The sequence below is a fragment of the Pleuronectes platessa genome, chromosome 21, assembly GCF_947347685.1.
Source record: "Pleuronectes platessa chromosome 21, fPlePla1.1, whole genome shotgun sequence".
NCBI classification, from domain to species: Eukaryota; Metazoa; Chordata; class Actinopteri; order Pleuronectiformes; family Pleuronectidae; genus Pleuronectes; species Pleuronectes platessa.
The window spans coordinates 447,146-474,421 of NC_070646.1; the positions used below are offsets into that span (position 1 = coordinate 447,146).

The 27,276-nt window shown below is 51.0% G+C and overlaps 1 protein-coding gene across 1 annotated transcript; it reads left to right on the forward strand.

Annotated features, from left to right (window-relative positions):
* Nucleotides 1-6,706: 6,706 nt before the first annotated feature.
* Nucleotides 6,707-25,886, forward strand: ankfn1 (ankyrin repeat and fibronectin type III domain containing 1). The gene is made up of 20 exons (XM_053414310.1): nucleotides 6,707-6,799; nucleotides 8,765-8,964; nucleotides 10,279-10,286; nucleotides 11,881-12,082; nucleotides 14,611-14,805; nucleotides 15,776-15,889; nucleotides 16,132-16,229; nucleotides 16,494-16,584; nucleotides 19,175-19,282; nucleotides 20,092-20,191; nucleotides 20,426-20,558; nucleotides 20,786-20,902; nucleotides 21,083-21,292; nucleotides 21,375-21,541; nucleotides 21,656-21,809; nucleotides 21,922-22,090; nucleotides 23,062-23,228; nucleotides 24,307-24,529; nucleotides 24,609-24,816; nucleotides 25,112-25,886. The coding sequence occupies exons 2-20, from the start codon at nucleotides 8,781-8,783 to the stop codon at nucleotides 25,884-25,886; spliced, it is 3,423 nt and encodes a 1,140-aa protein (XP_053270285.1). The 5' UTR covers nucleotides 6,707-6,799; nucleotides 8,765-8,780.
* The last annotated feature ends 1,390 nt before the right edge of the window (nucleotides 25,887-27,276 follow it).

Here is a 27,276-nt window from a genome sequence, read left to right on the forward strand (position 1 = left end):
GAATTAAAATGATACAAAGCAGCTTCATGCCCCCCCCCCCCCCCGCTCTCCTTCACCTGTTGGTCCTCAATGGGAGCCATGGAAACAGCGCGAGCAGCCAATCAGCAGCAGCCTCTCGTCTCCTGCTGGAGTCGTTACTCTCACATCTGCAGTTCACACCGAGCACGTTGAGCTCTGCTGGTTCTGGTCTTCACATGATGAAGACGTAGCTTGAGCTCAGAGCTGCAGAACCTGAAGCTGTAGAGGGAGGTTCTGTGGACGTCCTCCAGAGACTCAGGAGAGACGTCCTCAGAGCTGCAGCCTCTCTGCTCCACTGGTAATAACAGTGATTAACCACCAGCTCCACAATCATCCCTCAGACCCCTCTCCTCTCAGATCTGAGGCTTTCACATGGATTCACACTGCTTTTATTTTGTAGGTCACAGACTCTAAACCTCCTCTGGTCTTGTTTGGACAAACACAGTAAGAGGACACTGAGGGACATGTCTGATTGGTTGGTGAACGAAGCTGTAGGACGGAAAACTTCTCCACCATCGCATTATTTAAAGAGTAAAAACCAGGATGTGTCTTTACAGCAGCCAACGGTGTCTTTGAGGACATGTGACGGTGTCTTTCAGGACATGTGACTGTGTCTTTCAGGACCTGTGACTGTGTCTTTGAGGACATGTGACTGTGTCTTTCAGGACATGTGACTGTGTCTTTCATAGCAAGAGTTAATTTGCACTCAGCATTTTCTCTTTTCTCCCTCACATTGAACCTGAACATCCTCGTTCATCGAGTCAGTCACTGTCTCCTCACTGTCTCCTCTCTGTCTCCTCTCTGTCTCCTCACTGTCTCCTCTCTGTCTCCTCACTGTCTCCTCTCTGTCTCCTCACTGTCTCCTCATTGTCTCCTCTCTGTCTCCTCACTGTCTCCTCACTGTCTCCTCACTGTCTCCTCACTGTCTCCTCACTGTCTCCTCACTGTCTCCTCTCCGTCTCCTCACTGTCTCCTCATTGTCTCCTCTCTGTCTCCTCACTGTCTCCTCTCTGTCTCCTCACTGTCTCCCTCACTGTCTCCTCTCTGTCTCCTCACTGTCTCCTCTCCGTCTCCTCACTGTCTCCTCACTGTCTCCTCTCTGTCTCCTCACTGTCTCCTCTCTGTCTCCTCACTGTCTCCTCACTGTCTCCTCTCTGTCTCCTCACTGTCTCCTCTCCGTCTCCTCACTGTCTCCTCTCCGTCTCCTCTCCGTCTCCTCACTGTCTCCTCTCCGTCTCCTCTCCGTCTCCTCACTGTCTCCTCACTGTCTCCTCTCCGTCTCCTTTCTGTCTCCTCACTGTCTCCTCTCTGTCTCCTCACTGTCTCCTCTCTGTCTCCTCACTGTCTCCTCTCCGTCTCCTCACTGTCTCCTCTCCGTCTCCTCTCCGTCTCCTCACTGTCTCCTCTCCGTCTCCTCTCCGTCTCCTCACTGTCTCCTCACTGTCTCCTCTCCGTCTCCTTGCTGTCTCCTCACTGTCTCCTCTCTGTCTCCTCTCCGTCTCCTCACTGTCTCCTCTCTGTCTCCTCTCCGTCTCCTCACTGTCTCCTCTCCGTCTCCTCACTGTCTCCTCACTGTCTCCTCTCCGTCTCCTCGCTGTCTCCTCACTGTCTCCTCTCCGTCTCCTCTCTGTCTCCTCTCCGTCTCCTCTCTGTCTCCTCTCCGTCCTCCTCACTGTCTCCTCTCTGTCTCCTCTCCAGTCTCCTCACTGTCTCCTCTCTGTCTCCTCACTGTCTCCTCTCCGTCTCCTCTCTGTCTCCTCTCCGTCTCCTCACTGTCTCCTCACTGTCTCCTCACTGTCTCCTCTCTGTCTCCTCTCTGTCTCCTCTCTGTCTCCTCACTGTCTCATTTCTGTCTCCTCTCTGTCTCCTCTCCGTCTCCTCTCTGTCTCCTCTCTGTCTCCTTGCTGTCTCCTCTCTGTCTCCTCACTGTCTCCTCTCTGTCTCCCTCACTGTCTCCTCTCCGTCTCCTCTCCGTCTCCTCACTGTCTCATTTCTGTCTCCTCTCCGTCTCCTCACTGTCTCCTCTCCGTCTCCTCACTGTCTCCTCACTGTCTCCTCTCTGTCTCCTCACTGTCTCCTCTCTGTCTCCTCTCTGTCTCCTCACTGTCTCCTCTCTGTCTCCTCACTGTCTCCTCTCCGTCTCCTCACTGTCTCCCTCTCCGTCTCCTCTCCGTCTCCTCACTGTCTCCTCACTGTCTCCTCTCCGTCTCCTTTCTGTCTCCTCACTGTCTCCTCTCTGTCTCCTCACTGTCTCCTCTCTGTCTCCTCACTGTCTCCTCTCCGTCTCCTCACTGTCTCCTCTCCGTCTCCTCTCCGTCTCCTCACTGTCTCCTCTCCGTCTCCTCTCCGTCTCCTCACTGTCTCCTCACTGTCTCCTCTCCGTCTCTTGCTGTCTCCTCACTGTCTCCTCTCTGTCTCCTCTCCGTCTCCTCACTGTCTCCTCTCTGTCTCCTCACTGTCTCCTCACTGTCTCCTCTCCGTCTCCTCACTGTCTCCTCTCCGTCTCCTCACTGTCTCCTCACTGTCTCCTCTCCGTCTCCTCGCTGTCTCCTCACTGTCTCCTCTCCGTCTCCTCCTCTGTCTCCTCTCCGTCTCCTCTCTGTCTCCTCTCCGTCTCCTCACTGTCTCCTCTCTGTCTCCTCTCCGTCTCCTCACTGTCTCCTCTCTGTCTCCTCACTGTCTCCTCTCCGTCTCCTCTCTGTCTCCTCTCCGTCTCCTCACTGTCTCCTCACTGTCTCCTCACTGTCTCCTCTCTGTCTCCTCTCTGTCTCCTCTCTGTCTCCTCACTGTCTCTCATTTCTGTCTCCTCTCTGTCTCCTCTCCGTCTCCTCTCTGTCTCCTCTCTGTCTCCTTGCTGTCTCCTCTCTGTCTCCTCTCCGTCTCCTCTCTGTCTCCTCTCTGTCTCCTCACTGTCTCCTCTCCGTCTCCTTGCTGTCTCCTCACTGTCTCCTCTCTGTCTCCTCACTGTCTCCTCTCTGTCTCCTCACTGTCTCCTCTCCGTCTCCTCACTGTCTCCTCACTGTCTCCTCTCTGTCTCCTCTCTGTCTCCTTGCTGTCTCCTCACTGTCTCCTCTCTGTCTCCTCTCTGTCTCCTCTCTGTCTCCTCACTGTCTCATTTCTGTCTCCTCTCTGTCTCCTCTCTGTCTCCTCACTGTCTCATTTCTGTCTCCTCTCTGTCTCCTCTCCGTCTCCTCTCTGTCTCCTCTCTGTCTCCTTGCTGTCTCCTCTCTGTCTCCTCTCCGTCTCCTCTCTGTCTCCTCTCTGTCTCCTCACTGTCTCCTCTCCGTCTCCTTGCTGTCTCCTCACTGTCTCCTCTCTGTCTCCTCACTGTCTCCTCACTGTCTCCTCTCTGTCTCCTCTCCGTCTCCTCACTGTCTCCTCACTGTCTCCTCTCCGTCTCCTTGCTGTCTCCTCACTGTCTCCTCTCTGTCTCCTCTCTGTCTCCTCTCTGTCTCCTCTCCGTCTCCTCACTGTCTCCTCTCTGTCTCCTCTCCGTCTCCTCACTGTCTCCTCTCCGTCTCCTCACTGTCTCCTCACTGTCTCCTCTCCGTCTCCTCGCTGTCTCCTCACTGTCTCCTCTCCCGTCTCCTCTCTGTCTCCTCTCCGTCTCCTCTCTGTCTCCTCTCCGTCTCCTCACTGTCTCCTCTCTGTCTCCTCTCCGTCTCCTCACTGTCTCCTCTCCGTCTCCTCACTGTCTCCTCACTGTCTCCTCTCCGTCTCCTCGCTGTCTCCTCACTGTCTCCTCTCCGTCTCCTCTCTGTCTCCTCTCCGTCTCCTCTCTGTCTCCTCTCCGTCTCCTCACTGTCCTCCTCTCTGTCTCCTCTCCGTCTCCTCACTGTCTCCTCACTGTCTCCTCTCCGTCTCCTCACTGTCTCCTCACTGTCTCCTCTCTGTCTCCTCTCCGTCTCCTCACTGTCTCCTCACTGTCTCCTCTCCGTCTCCTCGCTGTCTACTCACTGTCTCCTCTCCGTCTCCTCTCTGTCTCCTCACTGTCTCCTCTCTGTCTCCTCTCTGTCTCCTCTCCGTCTCCTCACTGTCTCCTCACTGTCTCCTCTCCGTCTCCTCTCTGTCTCCTCTCTGTCTCCTCACTGTCTCCTCACTGTCTCCTCTCTGTCTCCTCTCCGTCTCCTCACTGTCTCCTCACTGTCTCCTCTCCGTCTCCTCTCTGTCTCCTCACTGTCTCCTCTCCGTCTCCTCTCTGTCTCCTCTCCGTCTCCTCACTGTCTCCTCACTGTCTCCTCACTGTCTCCTCACTGTCTCCTCACTGTCTCCTCTCCGTCTCCTCACTGTCTCCTCTCTGTCTCCTCTCCGTCTCCTCTCTGTCTCCTCTCCGTCTCCTCACTGTCTCCTCACTGTCTCCTCACTGTCTCCTCACTGTCTCCTCACTGTCTCCTCTCCGTCTCCTCGCTGTCTCCTCACTGTCTCCTCTCCGTCTCCTCTCTGTCTCCTCTCCGTCTCCTCACTGTCTCCTCACTGTCTCCTCTCTGTCTCCTCTCCGTCTCCTCACTGTCTCCTCTCCGTCTCCTCACTGTCTCCTCACTGTCTCCTCTCCGTCTCCTCGCCGTCTCCTCTCCGTCTCCTCGCTGTCTCCTCGCTGTCTCCTCTCCGTCTCCTCACTGTCTCCTCTCCGTCTCCTCACTGTCTCCTCACTGTCTCCTCTTCGTCTCCTCTCCTTCTCCCTCTCTGTCTCCTCACTGTCTCCTCACTGTCTCCTCACTGTCTCCTCTCCGTCTCCTCACTGTCTCCTCTCCGTCTCCTCACTGTCTCCTCACTGTCTCCTCTTCGTCTCCTCTCCTTCTCCTCTCTGTCTCCTCTCTGTCTCCTCTCTGTCTCCTCTCTGTCTCCTCTCCTTCTCCTCTCTGTCTCCTCTCTGTCTCCTCACTGTCTCCTCTCCGCAGCGTCCTCCCCTCAGCTGTCCGTCACACAGAGTGTCCCTCAGAGTGGTGTGGTCCTCAGTGTGTCTCTGATGCAGTCGACAGGAGTTTCTTCTCTTTCTGCTTCATACGTTGTAGAGGAGAAGACGAGTCTTAGGAGAAGACGAGTCTTAGGACAGCAGGTTGGAGACGTGTGTCCTCTTCAGGGCCGTGGTGTCTTTGTCCCGTACAGAGCTGCTCATAGACTTTAAAGCAGGTTCTGATGACATCAAGCTGGTCCCGGGGGCCCTCTCTCAGCTCGGGGCCCCGACACTCACCTGTCCTGCAGGACGTCTGATTTAAAGACTCACTTTGAGTTTTTCTATCAAAGTACTAGTACTATGATTAGAGTATTTTCAAGTATTGTGATGTGACCTCTGAAGCTCGAGGCCGTGACTCATCGCTTCCTGGATTTATCACAGCTCATCGTTTCTTCACTGTTTCACTTTCTGCTGCAGTGTCTCACCCCCCCCCCCCCCCCCTTATTCAGAGCTTGCTGCTGCCCCTCCTCCACCGACATGTGTGTGTGTGTGTGTGTGTGTGTGTGTGTGTGTGTGTTTGTGTGTGTGTGTGCACACATAATGTCCTTCTATTTGCTCATCTTCTCAAACATCCCAGTGTCATTATTATATGTTTCTACCTCTGTTCTCTCTCTCTCCCTCCCCTCTCTCTCTCTCTGTTCTGTCTCTCTCTCCCTTCCCTCTCTCTCTCTCTGTCTCTCTCTCTCTCTCTCTCTCTGTTCTCTCTCTCTCCCTCCCTCCTCCCCCCTCCCCTCTCTCTCTCTCTGTTCTCATCTCTCCTCTCCCTTCCCTCCCTCCCCTCTCTCTCTCTGTCTCTCTCTCCTTCCCTCCCTCCCTCCCCTCTCTCTCTCTCTGTTCTCTCTCTCCCTCCCTTCCCTCTCTCCCTCCCCCCCCTCCCTCTCTCTCTCTCTGTTCTCTCTCCTCTCTCCCTTCCCTCCCTCCCCTCTCTCTCTCTGTCTCTCTCTCTCTCTCTGTCCTCTCTCCCTTCCCTCCCTCCCTCCCCTCTCTCTCTCTCTGTTCTCTCTCTCCCTCCCTTCCCTCTTCCCCCCCCCCCCCCCCCCTCCCCTCTCTCTCTCGTGCTGATGTGCTGCGATGCGTTTGCCGGTGACAGGTGTCACCACAGTCAGTCGGAGCTGCAGCTCCAGATAGAGACGCTCCCTCACTCATCTGAACTCAGGACTGAGCATCACCCCCCCCCCCCCCCTCCCCACACACACACTCAGCTCCTCCCCACCCCCCAGCGCTGCCACCACGGAGATGATCCAGAGAGAAGAGGCGTCAGTCAGAGAGTCTGAACCCAGCGGAGGAGCTCTGACGCTGGGATGGATCTGCTGCTGATCAGCCTTGTCCTCCAGGGTCTCACCGGGAGAGGAAACCGGGCTCACACTTCTTCATGGCACTTGAAAGCATCTTGGAACTTCTGAGCGTCACTTTGGATGTGACAGCTGTCGTCAGGTGGACCAGGATCTGTAGGACACGAGCGTCCAGCTCCGAGCGCTGCTGCGTCTCAGCCGGGGAAACAAAACCAGTTCACTGGTGGCAGGAGACGTTTGATCAAATGATCACTTGTGAGATCCATCGTGTCCCAGCAGAATCAGAGAAAGTGATCAGGCTGTGAAGTGTCTCTGGGGACAGACGGACACGACGGAGGACGAGCTGGACGTTTGATCTGAGGAGTCTGGACTCAGGAGGACGAGGTGAGGATCTGATCTCCTCTGGCTCTCACACACCTCTCTCTCTTTGGCTCAGGTCCGACACTAAGATCTCACGGTGGAGGTGGAACCAGAGAGCGGCTGGAGATGCTCTGATTAGAGACCTGAGACCCCGAACCTCACTCAGTCTGGACAGGTGAGCGCACACACACACACACACACACACACACACACACACACACACACACACACACAACACACACACACACACACACACACACACACACACAGGGTTACCTACTGGTCAGCCTGAAGCATCACTCCTGTTGCCATGGTAACCTGCAGTGCTGTTGGGTTATGATGTCGAGCGACGGGTCAACTCTGGATCAGATGTGTGTGTCTTGTGTGTGTGTGTGTTGTGTGTGTGTCTGTGTGTGTGTGTGTCTACCTTCACTTCCTGCTCGGATGTCGGCTCAGTCTTTTTCTCGCTGTAGTTTCATCCAACAGGAGGAAACAGAAGCTGTGATGAGCTCGTGTTCATCAGGATGAAGATCAGAGTCAAACCTCCTCCCCTGTGTGTCGACGCTGGTTTTCAACAAGAAGATTTAATTCAAACTCGACTCAAAGTTCCTGAAGCAGGAACCTGCGACAGAAAAACTCCACAGAAGAAAAGAGAAGTGGAATAAAAAAATAACTCCAGAGTTAAATCCTCAGGTTTGAGCGTTCGGTCTTATTACAGCTGAGTTGTGTCTCCTCACAGATTTGAGAGATTTGCTGAAAACCGTCTGAAGAAGTAGACGTGTGAGTGTTTGTGTGACTGACAGCTGTGACCTCATTAACGAGTTTTAAAGGTCAACAGTCAGGTTCAAATTCACTTTCAGCTGAAGCAGCACAGAGCAGCATCAAGGTTCTTCACGTATTCCAGAAGAAACTGACGAGATTCATTTTGAAGAACACTTGAAATAGATGAACAGTAGATCGGACGCTCCCAGATCGTTGGGTCGTGGCTGAAGGAACCAGGGTACGAGCAGCTGGAGGCTCAGGTCAAACCTCTGTCGGGTGTGAGGGCTGAGCAGGATCTTCCTGGACAAGTTCTGTTGGAGGTTCTCTAGACATAGAGACGTCAGGGGAGGGACATGAAGTCCACACAGAGTCGATGGACTACACATCCCATCAGGACCCGGGATCCATCGGGCGAGGCTGCTCGGGATCACATGATGAACCTGCTGCTGCGACCGAGCTCGGGTGAGACAGGAAGGAGGAGGATGACGATCATCACCCCAGATTGGACTCTGGACTCAGGTTGGACAAAGAGTCACATTAAGGCTCGGTGCAGAGAGAAGGAACCAATCAGCGGGGGGGGGGGGGCACAAAGACTGGACAGAACCTCCCAGAACCTTTGACGAAGCTAAAACCTGCAACTGAAGAATAAATCAGAGTCAGAGCACGTCCACCATGTTTGTCCTGTCAAAGACAACTGACAGCTTCATCCCTACACCCTCCACCTCCTCCTCCTCCTCCACTTCCTCCTCCTCCTCCTCCTCCTCCTCCTCCACCTCCTCCTCCTCCTCCTCCTCCTCCTCCTCCACTTCCTCCTCCTCCTCCTCCCTCCTCCTCCTCCTCCACTTCCTCCTCCTCCTCCTCCTCCTCCTCCTCCACACCTCCTCCTCCTCCTCCACCTCCTCCACTCCCTCCTCCTCCACTTCCTCCTCCTCCTCCTCCTCCTCCTCCTCCACCTCCTCCTCCTCCTCCACTTCCTCCTCCACCTCCCTCCTCCCTCCTCCTCCTCCTCCTCCTCCTCCTCCTCCTCCTCTGTTAGACAGTGCTGTGGAGAAGGTTAGTGACGGATCATCTCGCTGCTGGAGGAAACGACCTGAATCACACGTCTGGAGGTTTTCTGCTGTCGACGGGTTGAAGCTCTGTGACGTTTCTTAACCTCACAGAGAATCAGTTTCTGTTCTTCCACCTTTTCATCCAGTTTCAGTTTTCTGTGACGCAGAGAAGCTCCTTCCCCACCTCCTCCACCTCCTCCTGGTTCATCTCCTCCACCTGAACTGATAATAATCCAAATGTTTAAAGCCGTCAGTCCCTGCGTTCACTCGTCTTTAGAGAGCTCAGTTCCTGCAGGAAGTCAGTCTAACTTTTCTCTGGTTCCCAGCAGACGCCTCCCGGCTGTGATGACCCAGCAGATGCAGAACCTGCAGTTGGCCCAGACCAGGAAGTGCCCCAGTGGGCCGGCCTCCCCCAGCGCCGCCAAGCGCCTCTACAGGAACCTGTCAGAGAAGCTGCGAGGAAGCACCTCCTCCTTCGAGGATGCCTACTTCTTCGGGAAGACGGATCGCCTCCGTAAGGCCTCTGTGAGTTCACTGAGCTGCTTTCAGACATGTTGTGTAGTCAGTGTTTGTGGAGCAGCAGCAGGTTGTTGGGTCCGACTCGTTCAAACAGGAACATGTGGGAACATCCAGGCGAGGGGCGGAGCCTGTAGAGCAGCAGGAGGCGGGGCATGACGTATAAAACCTCCTCGTCTTGCTTCACTCCCCCCCCCCCCCCCCACTGATTCCACTGGTGAACACACATCTTTGTCGTCTTAGTTTGTTTTGTTCGTTGTCTCAGGTAAATGATAAATGGTTTTGTATTGATAGAGCTTTTCTAGTGTTGATGACTCAAAGCTCTTTACAGTTTTACATTCACACACACATTCACACAGTGCATCTAATCCCAGCACTTTGTTATTCTATGGGGGGGGGGGGGCATTCAAGGTTCAGCATCTTGCCCAAGGACACTTCGGCATGCAGATGGGTCAGACTGGGGATCGAACTGCCGACCTTCAGGTTGGAGGACGACCACTCTACCCCTCTGAGCCGAGTCCTGACACGCCACACGGTGCACGATGATATTTACAGTTTCAAACATCATGGGTCCTTTGATGTGAATCATCTGAAACTGCAGCAGCTGATTCATTTCTGGATTTATGACTTTTAACGATGACTCAAAGCTTTTAACACATCGACTCACTTGCACACATTCAAACAGCTCCTCTATATTTAGCTCACAATGACGTCAGGGACAGTTTAGGATTTGGACACTTCAGCATGCGGACAGAAAGACCCGGCTATCGAACCACCAACCTTCTGATTAGTGGACGACCCGCTCTCTCTCCTAAGCCCTCTGATCATTTTATCCCTAAATTCTTCACACAATCATCTTATGTTGATGTATTTAAACATTTTTCAAATTCAAATCACTAAATCCACTGGCAGGGGCCCCCAGGAGCCCCCTGGTGGCTGGCCGTAGCATAGGTCTTAAGCCTCCTCCATGTAAGCACATGGGAACATGCACCAAACAAAAAAATCAAAGTAGACGTTAATAAATGTTTTTTTAAATGATTTCTGTCATTTCAGGTTTTTCATCTCGATGATGTTTGTTCTATTGTTTCTGATCAGTTTAGTTTTAAGTAGTTTTTACTCCACGATCACTACTGAACAGAATCTGACTGCTAATGACTTCATCACCACAAGATGGCAGCGTTTCAATCCAAGACCACGTCTTCACTTCTGGAGGAAGTGGAGGAGGAGGGAACGTGTGTCGAGTCTCACTTGAACTTTGTGTGACCAATATGTTGTTGTTCTGTTTCAACGAATGTGTTGTTTTTTATAAAACGAGTCGGAACAGAAGCGTTTGAAGTCGAAGGAGAAACAGAAATGGTTTATTCTCCTCATCGGCTACATGCAGCTAACTGGTCACCAGCAGGGGTCAGTGTTGTGCTCAATACATCGTGATCCACAGTAGAAAACCTGCTCGGCTGCTGATGTCTGACTCAGACGGATCAATAAAGATCTGGTTTGAAGCTAATTCTGTTAACAGGCTGAACCCCCCCCCCCCCCCCCCCCCCGCCCCCCCATCTAACACAACTTTAATTTGATCTTAGCGGCGGCCTCAGGCGGCGGTTACATCAAGCAGCCGTCTGTCAGCGTCTGGAGTCTCTGTTTTCACTTCATGTACAAACAGCTTATCGCTAAATTGTAAAAACTCTTTTGAAACACCTTGCTCAAGGGCGCTGAGGCGCTGATGGAAGGTGTCACTCATTTAGTTTCAGCGTGAAGCAGCGTTCTCGCTCTTCACGCCACTTCTTCATGTCTGTCGCCATCATCACAACATCCCTGCGAAATCTGGTCACTAAGATTCATCGTGTGTGACGGGTGATGCAGGTTATAGTGTGTGTGTGTGTGTGTGTGTGTGTGTGTGTGTGTGTGTGTGTGTGTGTGTGTGTGTGCGCAGCCTGCTGACATTTACAGACCAGTCACAGATTGAAAAAAGAGGTTGGTGGGGGGGAGGGGGGAGGGGGGAAACAAAAGTCTCAGACGATGTCACTGAACCGTCTGAAATCGGAAGAATCCAGATATTCAATTTATTAAAATAAGAAATCAAAGTGACGAACAGTTTGACATCAGTGTTTTTTCGATCTGAGATAAAGTAGAAAGAAATATTCTGTTCATCTTCATGTTGATCATTTGATTTGTGTTGTAGCTCTAAAGTTTCTTCCGTCGCTGCTGCTCCTCTCTTCAGCCTCTGTCTCAAACACCTGAGCTCCTGTCTCTTTAAAACCTTTTCCTCCGTGCAGCTGATCTGAGAAGCTGATTCTTCACCTGGTGGGAAACGAACCTTCTCCAGCTTCACTGATGTTTGTTTCCTCTCAGAGAATAATGTTAATTTTTTTCAGGGTTAGCTGTAACAGCGAATCTGCCCCTGTGTCCCCGAGCAGGAGCATATTAATCCTATGAGACAATATATCAGACAGTAACTCAGTGTAGTAAATAACAGGAGGAAAAGAAAACGCATTATACCAATATTCTTGCTCAGAACATATTGAGAAAAGTACTGCAATATCATTATACATGTAAAACCAACTAATCCAGTTGGGACCAAAACTCATGGGCACAGATTTGCTTATGTTTTAAATCATATTTCAATTTAAGTGTAATTATTTGTACAGTTATTGGTACAGAAAAAAACGAGCGGCCAAAAGTAGTGTGAACGTAACGGTCTCCTCTGGTCACATGGTTCCCCCCCCCGTCCTTATTCCTAATGTAAACACTTAGAGGGGGAGGGGCTAGTGCCTTAAGAATCGTTGTGCAGTGAAAAACCTGTGATTCCATGTTTAATTTAAATCTTTATCCAAATGACTCAGTGATTCTCTGCAGGAGGTTTGAACTTTATCTCTTTGATTTCCTGTGTCATGTGATGAACGTCGGCTGTCGCCCCCTGCAGGCCATGCAGGGCAGCGACTGCATCTTCGAGGCGGTGGAGCAGCAGGACCTGGACACGGTGCAGATTCTTCTCTATCAATTCTCGGCCGAGGAGCTGGACCTGAACTCCCCCAACAGCCAGGGCCTGACGCCGCTGGACATCGCCATCATGACCAACAACACGCCCATCGCCAAACTGCTGCTGAAGGCCGGCGGCAAGGAGAGTCCTCACTGTGAGTACTGTCAATACGTCCACTAGAGGGCAGCTCACAGTCCGAAGTTTATGACAATAACAAACATGTGAGGACATGACAGCTCCTCCAAAATCAAGCCAATAATCCGGATCGCCCCCTGGTGGCAGTACAGGTCATAGACCTCTCCTCCTCCATGTTATCAGAAGGGACATGGACCAAATAAAAAAGAAAGATGGGTTCATGTTTCTGATCAGTTTGTTCAGAGTGAAAGTGTGTGTCTGTGTCTGTGTGTGTACTTGTACAGATATCTTTGTGAGGACATTTTGTAATTCTGACCTACTTATAATGGACTGACTGAGGGCTGGACTGGGTTTGTGTTAGACATTAGTTGTGATGGTTAGGGGGAGGGGCTAGGGAATGTATTATGTCAATGAGTGTCCTCATTAAGATAGAGGTAGAAACGTGTATGTGTGTGTGTGTGTGTTGCTGTGGCTCACACAGGGCCTGTGTGTGTCTGCTGCTCCGTCTGGGGCCCTCTACCCCGAGCTGAATGGCTCTGCTACCCCCCCCCCCCCCCCCCCCCCCCCCCCCCACAGACACACACACAGTTTCCTCTCCATCAGTCTCCCTGTTGTCGTCCATAAAGACAGGTGGTTCTTACCTTACTCCTAAAAAAAAACATTAGCCCCCACTTGTGCATCTGTGTGTGTGTGTGTGTGTGTGTGTGTGTGTCTGAGAGACAAACAGTGGACACTTTACAGCGGGCCTCTTGTGTGACTCCCCGTCCAACAGCTTTAATAAGGTTTTTCGTTTAATGGTTTAACTTTTCCAATGATGCATGTAAGGCCGGGGGCAATTACAGCTAAGTGATTTATTGTTGCGTTGGGGGGGGGGGCAGCCGTCCACGCAGCGGTGCGGGTGCCGAGCGGCGGTACCATCCCATCCAAGTCAACAGACACAGAGTAAACACGGCGGCTGTTTCCCTCCTGAGACCTGCTGCTCTCTGTTTATGTCATTCCTCAAGAGCCAAGTAAATCAGCCAGCTGACAGTGTGTGTGTGTGTGTGTGTGTGTGTGTGTGTGTGTGTGTTTGTTTGTACAGTTCATACACTCGTTTGAAACACTCAAATATTAAAAGAAAACAAACATATTTAAACTCAAGAACTAAAGTTTTGTCTTTATATAAGATACAAATATTTTAAAAGAAGTAAAAGTTCAGATTATGGATAATTATACTAAAGAATATTTCAAACTAAATCAAAGTGAAGATGATTAATTTCCCCGTATTATTTTCATGTATTGATCTGATGTGACATCATCATTGTGTTTCTTTGTTTACCCGGAGCTCTGATGTGATTCCACAGGACGATGTTTCATCACAATGTGTGCGTTCGTTTAGACGATCATTTATTTAGCAGTTAACGAGAATGTGGAGGAAACCAAACACGGAGCTAAAAGAGAGAAAACACACACATCACATGTGTTGATCTGTAGATTAATGGAACTTCAGGAGCTTCAGATTTTAATTTGTGAACTATTGTACTTTTCTAACTACTCAGTGGTTTGTGTGACGTTAAAAACATCTTTGAAGAACATAGTTTTAAATTGATAGTAATCTATTACACGTGAACAGTTGTAATTTAGCTGATACTCCACATTCATCCAGATTTTGTGGTTCTTAATATCAACAAGTATTTTAGCAAAATATTCACCGACTTGTTTGTTAATACCTGAGCAAACGTAACTCTGCTCAGTTGGGAGCTGAGTTTTCCAGATTATTCCAACAGCACTGGAATGCACCATCACTGTGAGAGTGGATGAGTCGTCAGATGGATCCCTGAACTGCTCAGTGATTGATTGGCTCTTTCAGGTGTGTGTGTGCGTGTGCGTGTGTGTGTGCGTGTGCGTGTGCGTGTGAATGAGGGTGTTGTTGTTTGTTTGTGTTGCTGTCACTGGCCGTGACTAAGAAGTGGAGCGGAGAGTGAGCGGGGGGGCGAGCAGCACAGCCGCAGTGTTTGGGCGAGTTGGCAGCAGAGAGAGAGTTTCACCGTGACAAATGTAGAGGACACACACATATACACACACAGACACACTCACACAAACAGAGCTGAGTCTGTTACTCATGAAAAGTTAACAGAAGCTCATACATGTTGTGTATTTGCTATGGTCTGTCACATTCAAGACTGAACCCCCCCCCACTACAAAAGTTCCCTGAAACTTTTAAAAGCAGGGAACTCAAGGTTCCTGCAGAACGAAGCATGAACTGACGACTCCAGTCCACCAGGAGGCAGTGATGCACCAATGACTGAATATAAAGTCACTGTTAGTGAAAATGTTTTTAACGTGAACAGATTTTTTGGGGGGGTCCAGTTCCCATCTGCTAACATGGAGGAGGCGATTGGTCGTTTCCTGTTGTGACGACAGAATCTGAAGAGTTCCTCTGTAAACTTTATTTAATCATCAGGAATAGTTTGAGTAAAAATCACTTCTACTATAAAACTGTCTTTATTTCATCAAATGTGTGTGTGTGTGTGTGTGTGTGTGTGTGTGTGTGTGTGTGTGTTGCAGTCGTGAGCGTGGCGAGTCGGGAGGCCCACCTCAGCTCTCTGGTGCTGGAGGCGGAGCGCCGGGCCTCGGACCTGGCGGCTCAGGCCCAGAGGGACGGCCTGTCGCTGGAGGCCTGTCACAAGGACAAGCAGCTGAGGATCTGGGAGTGGAGGAGCAAGCTGTACAAACGCATGAGCACTGGCTTCCAGCACGCACGTGAGTCTAACTGGTGACACACCAGTGTCCTGCAGGACGTCAGCTGTTCTGGAACCTGGACTCTGAGCTCTCAACTGACCCGGGACGCTTTTATAAAACCACACTTAAAGTCTACGCGTGCACAAAAGCTGAAAATGGTGTACGCACAAAGGTGTCAGTGTTTATTCATTAATATTCCGTTGCACACACACAGACACATTACATGAAATCTGAAGTCGCACTTATTATAGAAGATTTAACTGTTATTCTGTGTTACAGTGATTTGCTTTAAGTTGAAGGTTTTTATGGAACAGAAATAAAACTGTTGGTTTTAAGTTTAATGATGAAGTGGATCAATAATCTGGATTCAATTCACCTCCTCACGTCTGCATCACCACTTCCTGTTCATGAAAAGGGGCGTCGCACAAAATCTTGTCTGAAAGATTTTGCGTAAGCTCAATTATAACTGAGGCCTCTGACCTCTGACCTCAGCGACCTGAAGGTCACAGACAGGAGACTCAGATGTCTGTTGTTGTCACATGACGTCTCATTAACCTGAATAAAGCTCATCAGAGTTTTACACGTTTATTCATCAAATGTTAAACGTTTCCTCAGGAAGGGTCTTCTTACATCGGGGGACCTGAGGACGTCTCTGCAGGACGTCCTCCACTGCTGAAGATGGTTGACATTTTAAAACCAGAAAGACGAGAAGGAGACAAATATCCAGTCACAAACAGCGCCACCTAGAGACACTGGAAATACATCAGAAACATAGACTGTTTATACAAAATGTAATTAAATAGATGTAGATGACAGGTCTAGAAAGTGAAGCTAGTGCCTGAAACCTGTCTTCTGTGTAGTGACCAGCAGGGGGTGACTGCGCTGGTAGTTTCTATAGCAGTCTATTAGAAAACGTCAGTAAACATTATCCTGTGTTGGGGGGGTGTATACGTGATGTCCTCATGTGTCTTCTGTCCCTGCCCCTGCTCAGGAGCGCCGGAGGCCCCGTCCATGGTTCGTCTGAGCGTGAGCAGCAGCTCCACGCTGAGCGTCTCGTTTCAGGAGCCGCTCTGTCTCAACTCCACGGTGGTGACCAAATACCGAGGTAACAGAACGTCCCTCTCACAGATCAGCAGGTTCATTCACGAGCAAGGTTCGATTCCTCATCAGTTCACTGATCTGAGTCTCATCACCTGCTTCCTGATTTAACATTAGAGATAATTAGAGAAGATCAGAGAGAACTATAGACGATTGGAGATGATGTGACCCACACATCTGATCTGAGCAGTGAGAAGGTTCATGTGTGTGTCTGTGTTTGTGTGTGTGTGTGTGTCTGTGTGTGTGCAGTGGAGTGGAGCTGTTTGAAGGACTTCTCCCTCCTCGCTGGAGAGACGCTGGTGGACAACCTGCAGAGTCTGAAGTGCACCATCAGCGGTCTGACCACGGTAAACTCCCATCGTCTCCTGGTCTGAACCGATCTGATCTGAGGAAGATGATTGATGTGTGTCAGTTGTTCCTGTCAGTCCTCACAAAGTGTGTGAACCAGGCTGAGTCACTGACTCCTCAGGGACACTGACAGTCCTGAGCTGTGACAGGAGAACATGTTCAGAGCGTCTTGTTGTTGTAAAGGTTCCGACCTCTGAACAGTGAAGAAGAACTTTCTCTTTCATCTTTGTGATTTCATCAACAGATGTTTTTTTATCTTTCAGGGTCGACTCTACTACGTTCGAGTGTCGGCCTTTAACATGAAGGGCTGGGGTCCGCCCACCTCCTCACTCCCCCCATCTGCAGCTCCTTCCAGTGAGTTCCTCCTCCTCCTCCTCCTCCTCCTCCTCCTCCTCCTCCTCCTCCTCCTCCTCCTCTTCCTCCTCCTCATCCTCCCAACACGTATTCTTCGTCCTTTAAAAATCTGGTGAAATTCATCATTTCATGAGCTTTTGACTTCGTAACATCAGGACAATCATCCTCTACTTCTGTTCTGAGAATCTTAACATTCACGTCAGTAGAAAAGACTCATCACAGACTCATCACAGACTCACCACAGACTCATCACTGACTCATCACAGACTCATCACAGACTCATCACAGACTCATCACTGACTCATCACTGACTCACCACAGACTCATCACAGACTCATCACAGACTCATCACAGACTCATCACAGACTCATCACTGACTCATCACTGACTCATCACAGACTCATCACAGACTCACCACAGACTCATCACTGACTCATCACTGACTCACCACAGACTCATCACTGACTCATCACAGACTCATCACAGACTCATCACAGACTCATCACTGACTCACCACAGACTCACCACAGACTCACCACAGACTCACCACAGACTCATCACAGACTCATCACAGACTCACCACAGACTCATCACAGACTCATCAGAGACTCATCACAGACTCACCACAGACTCACCACAGACTCACCACAGACTCACCACAGACTCACCACTGACTCATCACAGACTCATCACAGACTCACCACAGACTCACCACAGACTCATCACAGACTCATCACAGACTCATCACAGACTCACCACAGACTCACCACAGACTCACCAAAGACTCATCACAGACTCACCACAGACTCACCACAGACTCATCACAGACTCACCACAGACTCACCAAAGACTCATCACAGACTCACCACAGACTCACCACAGACTCATCACAGACTCATCACAGACTCATCACAGACTCATCACAGACTCACCACAGACTCATCACAGACTCATCACAGACTCACCACAGACTCATCACTGACTCACCACAGACTCACCACAGACTCACCACAGACTCATCACAGACTCACCACAGACTCATCACTGACTCACCACAGACTCACCACAGACTCACCACAGACTCATCACAGACTCATCACAGACTCATCACAGACTCACCACAGACTCACCACAGACTCATCACAGACTCATCACAGACTCACCACAGACTCATCACAGACTCATCACAGACTCACCACAGACTCATCACTGACTCACCACAGACTCACCACAGACTCACCACAGACTCACCACAGACTCATCACAGACTCATCACAGACTCACCACAGACTCACCACAGACTCACCACAGACTCATCACAGACTCACCACAGACTCACCACAGACTCACCACAGACTCATCACAGACTCACCACAGACTCATCACAGACTCACCACAGACTCATCTCAGACTCATCACAGACTCATCTCAGACTCATCACAGACTCATCACAGACTCATCACAGACTCACCACAGACTCATCACAGACTCACCACAGACTCATCACAGACTCATCACAGACTCACCACAGACTCATCACAGACTCATCACAGACTCATCACAGACTCATCACAGACTCATCACTGACTCACCACAGACTCATCACAGACTCATCACAGACTCATCACAGACTCACCACAGACTCATCACAGACTCATCACAGACTCACCACAGACTCATCACAGACTCATCACAGACTCATCACAGACTCACCACAGACTCATCACAGACTCATCACAGACTCATCACAGACTCACCACAGACTCACCACAGACTCACCACAGACTCATCACAGACTCATCACAGACTCATCACAGACTCATCACAGACTCACCACAGACTCATCACAGACTCATCTCAGACTCACCACAGACTCATCACAGACTCATCACAGACTCATCACAGAGTCATCACAGACTCACCACAGACTCACCACAGACTCATCACAGACTCACCACAGACTCACCACAGACTGATGACACCTGGTCGATAATCTCTTTATTCCTCGTCTCTTAGAAACGCTCTGGAACATCGGTTACATCATCACAACCATCTTTCTCTGATCGTCCTTGAGCTGTGTGTTCAGTCTCATTGTGTGTGTAGTGTGTCTGTGTGTGTGAGTGAGAGTGAGAATGTGTGTGTGTGTGTAGTGTGTCTGTGTGTGTGAGTGTGTGTGAGTGAGAATGTGTGTGCGTGTAGTGTGTCTGTGTGTGTGTGTGTGTGTGTGAGTGAGAATGCCTGTGTGTGAGTGAGAGTGAGAATGTGTGTGTATGTGAGTGAGACTGTCTGTGTGTGTGTGTGTGTGTGTGAGTGAGAATGCCTGTGTGTGAGTGAGAGTGAGAATGTGTGTGTATGTGAGTGAGACTGTCTGTGTGTGTGTGTGAGTGAGAATGTGTGTGTGTGTGTGAGAGTGAGAATGTGTGTGTGTGTGAGTGTGTCTGTGTGTGTGTGAGTTGTACAGAGACAGAAGACGACACTGAAATATCTAAAATCTCCATTTAAAAACTGTCAGTGAATAAATTCAAGTGAATTTATTCACCGACAGTTTTTTATTAACATGTTTACGTCTCTCTTCTGATTGGCTGCTCAGATTGGAGGGAGAGTGACGGGCGGGAGCCGAAGAGACGAGGACACATCGAGGCCATGGAGCGTCTGCTGCAGCAGGTCCGAGCCACGCACACACACTACTGCTGCGGGGGTGAGTCCACGTGTCTGAGTCCTGGTGTGTCCACGTGTCTCCAGGTGTGTCCTGGTGTGTCTGTCCTGAAGGATGTCGTGGATGTGAACTAATCAGCTAATGTGATATGATATAATATCATAATGTAATATACTATAATCTGATATAAATTTAGAGCACAGTTCACACTGAACTATATACCCCCCCCCCCGCCGTCTCATCATGTGAATGCAGCGTGAATTTCCTCAAATTTGGTAAAAATATGAACTCAGGTTTGAACCGATTGGATTTTGGAGGTCAAAGGTCACGGTGGCTTCAAACCCCAGGGTGGCCGGTTGATCGTGATCAGTTGTGACTCGGACAGTGATTCTGTTTCAGTGACTTCATATGAATGTGGAAAACAAGGATGTAGAAGTTTATACACAGGAACTACACTTGGTGGCGAAGGATTCCAACCACAGTAGTTCTACTTCCTGTTTGTCCTCCTCCGCCTGTGACCCACCGACCAGTCGTCACCCGTAACCAGCCGCCCGTCTGTGAGCCTCTGTTTACTGGACGGTAATTATGTGACGCCTAATTAGCCAAAGTACAACAGGGGGCGCTGCGGTCTGGAGATTGGCATCGCTGAGTGGCCGGAGGACGGCGGGAAGAGAGAGAGGCAGAATGAAGGAGATAAGAGCGAGCGAGTCGACCCTGGTGACCTCAGAGCACTCAGGAGGCTCGGCCCGCACAAATAAGACTCTTTACTTTATAAAGTAATGCTTTATTGATCAGAAAGTTTTAGATCAAACTTTTTCTCTAACCAGATTCTCTTCTTCTCTTGTCCTCAGACGCGTCCAAGCTCCAGAACCCGAGCAGGAAGCAGTCGGTCTCCAGGAGCATCAAACATCTGTTCAACTCGTCCAACAAGTTCGTGAAGACTCTGAAGAGGTTTGTTTTATTCTGAAGGTTCGTGAAGTGGATCAGCCGGGTTAGGGTTGCTGATTCAGAAGAATGTATCTTAATTTTCAAGTTATTAAATCCATTTAAAAACCACTGAGGAGGATTTATTTATTTATTAACATAAAGAAAGGAAAGACATTCATTTTAGGAAACACAAATTAAAAAACAGATTATTAAAGTCCAGCTTCACTTCCTGGATCGTTCCATCCTGTGTGTCTGCAGGGGGATTTATCTGGCGGCCATCTTCTACCATAAGGACAGTTTGTTGGTGACGGCCGAGGATCAGATCCCCATCGTGGAGGTGGACGACTCCTACAGCAGCTCCCTCATGCAGGACTTCCTCTGGTTCACCAAGGTACAGCACCGCCGGCTGGCGAGGGGCGGAGCTCTGTGACCTTGAGCCGCCTGGCGAGGGGCGGAGCTCTGTGACCTTGAGCCGCCTGGCGAGGGGCGGAGCTCTGTGACCTTGAGCCGCCTGGCGAGGGGCGGAGCTCTGTGACCTTGAGCCTCCTCTGAGTTGAACGTCATCAGATGAGAACCAGGTTTGTTGTTCTGTGGTGATTGTGTCTCCTCTGTCTCCAGCTGTCCTGTATGTGGGAGGACGTGCGCTGGCTGAGACAGAGCATGTCCGTCTCCATGTCGTCCTCGTCCACGCTGCAGGCTCGACACAAGATGCTGACCGCCGCCGCTCAGCTGCAGGTCAGGATCCACCGGATTCATCCGGTTCAACAAACACAAACTGAAGCTGTTTGATTCAGAATGACGATGATGTTAATTAAATACAGAGATAATCCAGATTCCATTCGTTACTGTGCAGCTGCTACAACAACGTTCACTTGAACTGCTCTCATGTCATGTGACCATTAACCAAACCATCAGAACCTGCTGGGAACTCACAACCTGGGCCGCGTCCACTACGAGCCCATCAAGGATCGCCACGGGAACGTGCTGCTGGTGACGGTGCAGGAGGCGGGGGGGCAGCCGGCCGGCGGGAGGTGGCTGCAGGTGACGAAGCTGCAGAGCCAGAGGAAGTCTCTGTCCACGCCCGAGGAGCCCTACGCCCTGGACATCCTCATCATCACCATCCAGGTGAGGAAGGAGCCCCCCTCCCAGTGGCTCATGTCTCTAGTGGGGACCGGTGGAGTGACACGCCTCCTGTCTCTGACCTCAGGACATCTTGGCGTACCAGCGGCGTGGCACTCACCGCCTGGCGCCCGGCCTCTACCTCGGCTTCCTGAAGCTCAGCAGCTCCGTGGACCAGATCCGGGTCCTGGTGTCCCAGCGAACTCCCAACATGCTTTGCCACACCCGCGTCCGGGAGAACGCCAACGTGTCCAGGTACGTTCCACACACGCTGACACCTGATTGGCTCAGAGCTGGAAGGCGCTGCTGAAACACTGCACTCATGTGTGTGTGTTTGTTTGTGTGTCTGTCTGTGTGTGTTGTGCTCAGGGACGAGTGGGACTGGATCCAGAAGCTGTCAGCGGCCGGAGAGAGGGAGCCCGGCAGGACGGAGGGCGAGGAGAGCCACGCCCCCTTACTGTTCTACGAGCTGCAGACGGCGATCAAGTCTCTGCTGAAGCTCATCAACCAACCGCTGCACCAGGTGGGTGTGGCCAGAAGCCTCCAGGAGACGTCCATAAAACAGAACGAGGGTTTTGGTCCATTGTTTTATTTTGTATGTAATGTTGACATGTTACTGGCGTGTGCGTCCTCAGGCCCGTCACTTCCGTGTCTACAGCCAGGAAGTGGTGGAGCTCGGTCACGGCGTCTCCTTCCTGCTGCTGCTGCCGGCGGCCGATGACGTTTGCTCCGCCCCCGGGCAGTCCAACCCCTACACCCCCCTGTCAGGGTTCCTCCTCCTGCCCCTGCCCATGTTCGAACTGGGTAACAACACACACACACACACACACACACACACACACACACACACACACACACACACACACACACACACACACACACAGTGTCACAGACACGCCCACAACCTTCACTTTGAAGGTTGTGACATCACATGACACTGAAATGCATCAACGGCCAATCAAATCACTTTAATGCAAATACAGTTAAATAAGGTTGTTGATCAGTGGAGAGTGTGCGTGTGCGTCTGGACAGCACAGACACACAGACACACACAGACACACACAGACACACACCACTGAGCTGAAGGAACCAGGTGGACACTTCTCACATGTCCATTCAGACGAGAGGCAACGAGACACAAGTCATTTAACACAACATGTTCACAGCAGCTTTATAGGACAGTGTTGTGTCTCGTGTGTGTGTGTGTGTGTGTGTGCGTGTGTGTCTGATTGAATGTGTGTGATTTTGTGTTTGTGTGAGGGTGTGAGACAGGAACAAAGCCCAGTCTGTTCACACACAAACACACACACACACACACACGTCTGCAGAGAGGCACTAAATCAGGGCTGTGGCTCCAGCAGGACGGCCTCTCCGCTGACCCCCACACACACATAAACACACACACACACAAATGTGTCAATAACACCCACACACACAGCACAGTTCTCTCTCTTTGTACACACAGACACACACTGACCTGAACACTCAAAGTGTTTTTCACGTCCGACCTGAAATCAGCAGAACACAACAAAGATGACGCTCCATGTTTTAGTGGGTCAGAGGTCACATGACTCACAAACTCACAGGTCACATGACTCACAGACTCAGAGGTCACATGACTCACAGACGATCAGACAGTTAAAAACCAAACTCCATTTTCTTTCCTGTCGTAATAATCTTCATATTTTATTTCTGGGTTGATTTATTTCCGTCTGTTTGATCTTTTTCAGTTTTGTTTTGAAGTTGTCGTCGTCTCGTCTCTTTTCCTCCTGCAGGTCATTTCTGCACCTACAAAGAGAAGTTCATCAGTCTGTACTGCCGTCTGTCCTCCGTCCTGGACCTGGACGCCCTCATTACCCAGCAGGCACTGCGGGAGGCCATCACCGACAGTGAGGTGACCACAGCCAAACAAAGACACCAGCTGATCCTGGACTACATCCAGGTGAGACGCAGACGTCCTCAGGGCCTCTTCGTCCTGTGAAAGGTCAAATGATCCTAAAGGTCAAATGATCCTAAAGGTCAAATCCTTATAATTCACAGAATTCTTTCTGTGACTTCCTGCTTCACACGAGTCTGTCTCTGCTGCTTCGTCCTCAGATGAAAGTCTTTGTAGAACCTGGAGACAGAGGAACAAAGTCTGGAAACTAGTTTCTGAAACAAACACGGCTGTGACAGACTGAATTCATACGTGTGGGAAGAAAACTTTAAACAGGACTAAAAACATCAGATGAAAACATCTGCAGCCGATTTGATTCACAAACGGATTCACTCCGATTTGTTCTGATTCCAGCAGAGACATTTATTTTACCTTCACTTGTTAATGATGCTTCTGTTTTTGTTTCACATCTCGTGAAAATATATCAAATTTGATCATCATGTGATTTCATAAGAAGCATAAAAGACCTAAAACCCTCATATTTTTATACAACGCTGACATGACAGAAGGTTTTGATCCAGTCTCAGCTTCATGAATCTAAACGTTGAAGACACGAGGACACGTCCCTCTGACGTGTCCTCGTGTCTTCAGACGTCATACAGAGCGGAAACAAGAGAAGAAGAAAAACCACATGTCGAGTTCAGCAGACGCCAAAGAGTCTAAACAAACCGACCAATTAGACGGCTTCCCGTCATCTTTATGCCCACCCACTTTCACTGAGACACACACACACACACACACACACACACACACACACACACACACACACACACACACACACACACTCACACACTCACACTCACAGGGACCCCCTACATCAGGTGTGATTTGTTGTACTTCTATACAGTTTAGAAAGTTAGGATATTTTGTAAAGCGTAGATAAATAAAAACTTTGATCCTGAGGAAGTTGAAGTTCAGACGTTTAAACTGTGGACGTGTGAATCTTTAGACTTTTTAAAAAGGACATCGTGACACTTTGAATAAAACTGAACCAGAACATCATGTGACAATCAGTGTCACAGACAACCACACACTTTCTGTGATGACACTTTTCACACACAGTTGTCATCGTTGTGTTGTGTAGCAGCTGGACGACATGCGTCGGGACCTGCGTTGGATCACGGACGCTCTGCAGTACGCTCGCTACAAGCAGCCTCGGGGGGGCGCGCCCATCACCTGCCTGGTGGACGCCAACGCTCCGGAGAGTCTCTCCGACCAACAGAAGACCGACTCCACCTCCTCCACCATGGACTACCTGCCCACGCCTTCGCCCTCGCCTGAACTCCACAGGAGGAAGGCCATCAGCGGTGAGTCGCTCCTCAGAACACAGATCATCTTTTATCTTCCAGATGAATGAATCCGTCTGAACTCTGTCTGTGATCTCAGACTCTCTGCTGGGCTCCGATGAGGACGGCTCCTCGGAGGTGTTCCTGCCGACGGACAGCGACTACGACTCCAGCGACGCCCTGAGCCCCCGCGAGCTGGACCTGCTCTACTCCCCGTCCCGGGACCTGTCCCAGCAGGCCGTGCACTCGCTGGGCGGCAGCGCCCCCGACGTGCTGCAGATCCACGAGCTCAGGTCAGTCGGGTCCATGTGACACGTCCTTTATGAAGATGCTCAGTAACTCGTCCGTCTGTTCGGGATCAGACGATCAAACGTCTTCTGAATGTCGGTCGATGTCAGTCGTGTTGACAGGAACGGGTTCATCTGATTGGTTGATCCTGTCAGGAAGTCACATGATGTCATCAACCTCTCGTTATCGTTCACGTTGATAAATCACGATGTTCCGGTGACGGCAGCTCGGAGGTCAGCTGATCAGTTTGTTCGATCACCTGACCTCCTCCTTGTCGGCCATGTTGTTAACACGTCTCCTCGTTCTCCTTCGAAGGTACAGCGTCTGCCCGCCCAAAGACCCCCCCCACTCCCCAACGGTGAAGGAGCCCACATCTGAAGACGCTCCTCTCTCCTCCCCCCTTCTCCCTCACTCTCCCTCTCTCTCCAAAGACTTCCCTCTCTGTATATCCACTTTACCTCGATCGCCCTCCCTGTCCAGGACCCTCCCCACCTCTCCGTCCCTCCCCCTCTCCCCGTCTCTGTCCGACACCACCAGGACTCTGGACAGCCTCTCCCTGTCCAAGAGCCACCAGGAGGAGGTCACTCCCCTAAGGGCCCTCACCAACCCCCCCGCCAAGCGCAAACTGCTCTCCAGGAGTCACAGGGGCCAGTACTTCAGTGGGCCCCAGCGCTGGCTGAGGGGCCAGAGTGGGGAGAGTCTCACCGGCTCGTTATCTGAGGGCGTCTACACCAAGCAGCTTGAAACCAGCCTTCCGCTGCTCGGGGACCCGCCCGACCCACAGGGCCCCCCCTACGTTAGCCACGCCTCCCACGTCCTTGAGAGTCGGAGGGGCCGCCAGCGGGAGCCACGCCCCCACGTCCGCAGGATCTTCGTGGAGCCCTGCAACAAGCTGTCACCGGGCCACGAGGGGAGGGGCTGGGGCGGGGAGGGAGGCGCAGAGGAGGAGGCGGCTGCAGGTGCGTCGGTGGTGCAGGGGGCAGCGTCTTGGGGGGAGGGGGAGGGGCCAGAGGGAGCCACTGCGCAGGACGTAGATTCAGACGACCAAACCAACGCCCAAGTGTCGGAGATCCTGAGCAGCACGCTGTAGAGTCGGAGCCACGTCCGAGGATCTAAAGCTTCACTGGGCAGATTTCCAACAACAGCTTTTACTTCAATTCACACTCACGCATCCTGTCATCGGTTCTGACGCCATGTTGGACGCCTCCACACTCTGAGCGACATCGGCCCTCGCAGGTCGGTCTGTTGACCCAATGCTTCCAAGGACCCAAAGGAACTCAACTCAGGAACTCAGTCAGGAAGTCGAGGTCTGTTCACGTTTCCACTGAATCAGATGAGACACATCCCATCATGGGGAATGGTCTGTATCCATCCAGATGTTTTCTAGACTTCATGACACTCAAAGCGCTTTACACTACAGGTTACACACTCACAGTCACGTTCAACACTTTTCTATGAGGGGCATTTGGAGTTCAGTATCTTGCCCAAGGACACTTCAGCATGCAGATGGGGACGACTGAACCCCGGAGAACCTGGACCAGTCGTCAGCTTGGTTCCCGGTTCCACACAAAGGTTTGGTTGTGAGTTCCTTCAAGGTTCTTGGTCTCTCACAGAAGATCATCTGCTGTTTGACTCCGAGGTTACTGCTGTTACCAAACAGGAAGTGAGACAAGCCAACTTCCTTCTGCGATGGATGTCCGAACTTCTCCGCCTTGTCGCAGTGAGAAGATTGAACTTAAACCTGATTCAGAACTTTGCCCAGTCTGGCTTTAAAATGACCTCAGACTCGTGGATGAAGATCGAGAGTCCAATCTGGACGTCAGCTGCACCCCCCCCCCCCCCCTCCCCCACCCTCTCTCTGATGGCGAGCGGCCCTCGGGCCTCTCTTTAGTTGCTGGTTCAACTCTGCCAAGTCTCAGAACCTATGGCATTGACTGTTACAAAAAAAAAAAAAATGCTGCAAGAAACAAGCACTGCTTCTCCGAACAGGAGCTTTGACCACGGCTCCGTAAGTCCACTTGAGTTCAAGTCTGTTAAACTCCAGAAGGTCTCGAGGTTTCCTGCTGAAGGTCTCGAGGTCTCCTGCTGAAGGTCTCGAGGTCTCCTGCTGAAGGTCTCGAGGTCTCCTGCTGAAGGTCTCGAGGTCTCCTGCTGAAGGTCTCGAGGTCTCCTGCTGAAGGTCTCGAGGTCTCCTGCTGAAGGTCTCGAGGTTTCCTGCTGAAGGTCTCGAGGTCTCCTGCTGAAGGTCTCGAGGTCTCCTGCTGAAGGTCTCGAGGTCTCCTGCTGAAGGTCTCGAGGTTTCCTGCTGAAGGTCTCGAGGTTTCCTGCTGAAGGTCTCGAGGTCTCCTGCTGAAGGTCCTGGCCCCGGCTCAGAGCATGAATCTCCTCTACTTGAAGAGTCTTTTCCCATCGTGGTCTCCTGTGATGATTCAATCCCGTCTTTCAGTCTGTGTTATTTTCTCCTGTTCTTAATGTGCTCG

Coding starts and splice junctions, on each gene's coding strand:
- ankfn1 (XM_053414310.1), top strand. CDS start 8,781: ATGACCCAGCAGATGCAGAACCTGCAGTTGGCCCAGACCAGGAAGTGC. Junction 14,806..15,775: donor CACTGGCTTCCAGCACGCAC/GTGAGTCTAACT, acceptor GCCCCTGCTCAG/GAGCGCCGGAGGCCCCGTCC. Junction 15,890..16,131: donor GGTGGTGACCAAATACCGAG/GTAACAGAACGT, acceptor GTGTGTGTGCAG/TGGAGTGGAGCTGTTTGAAG.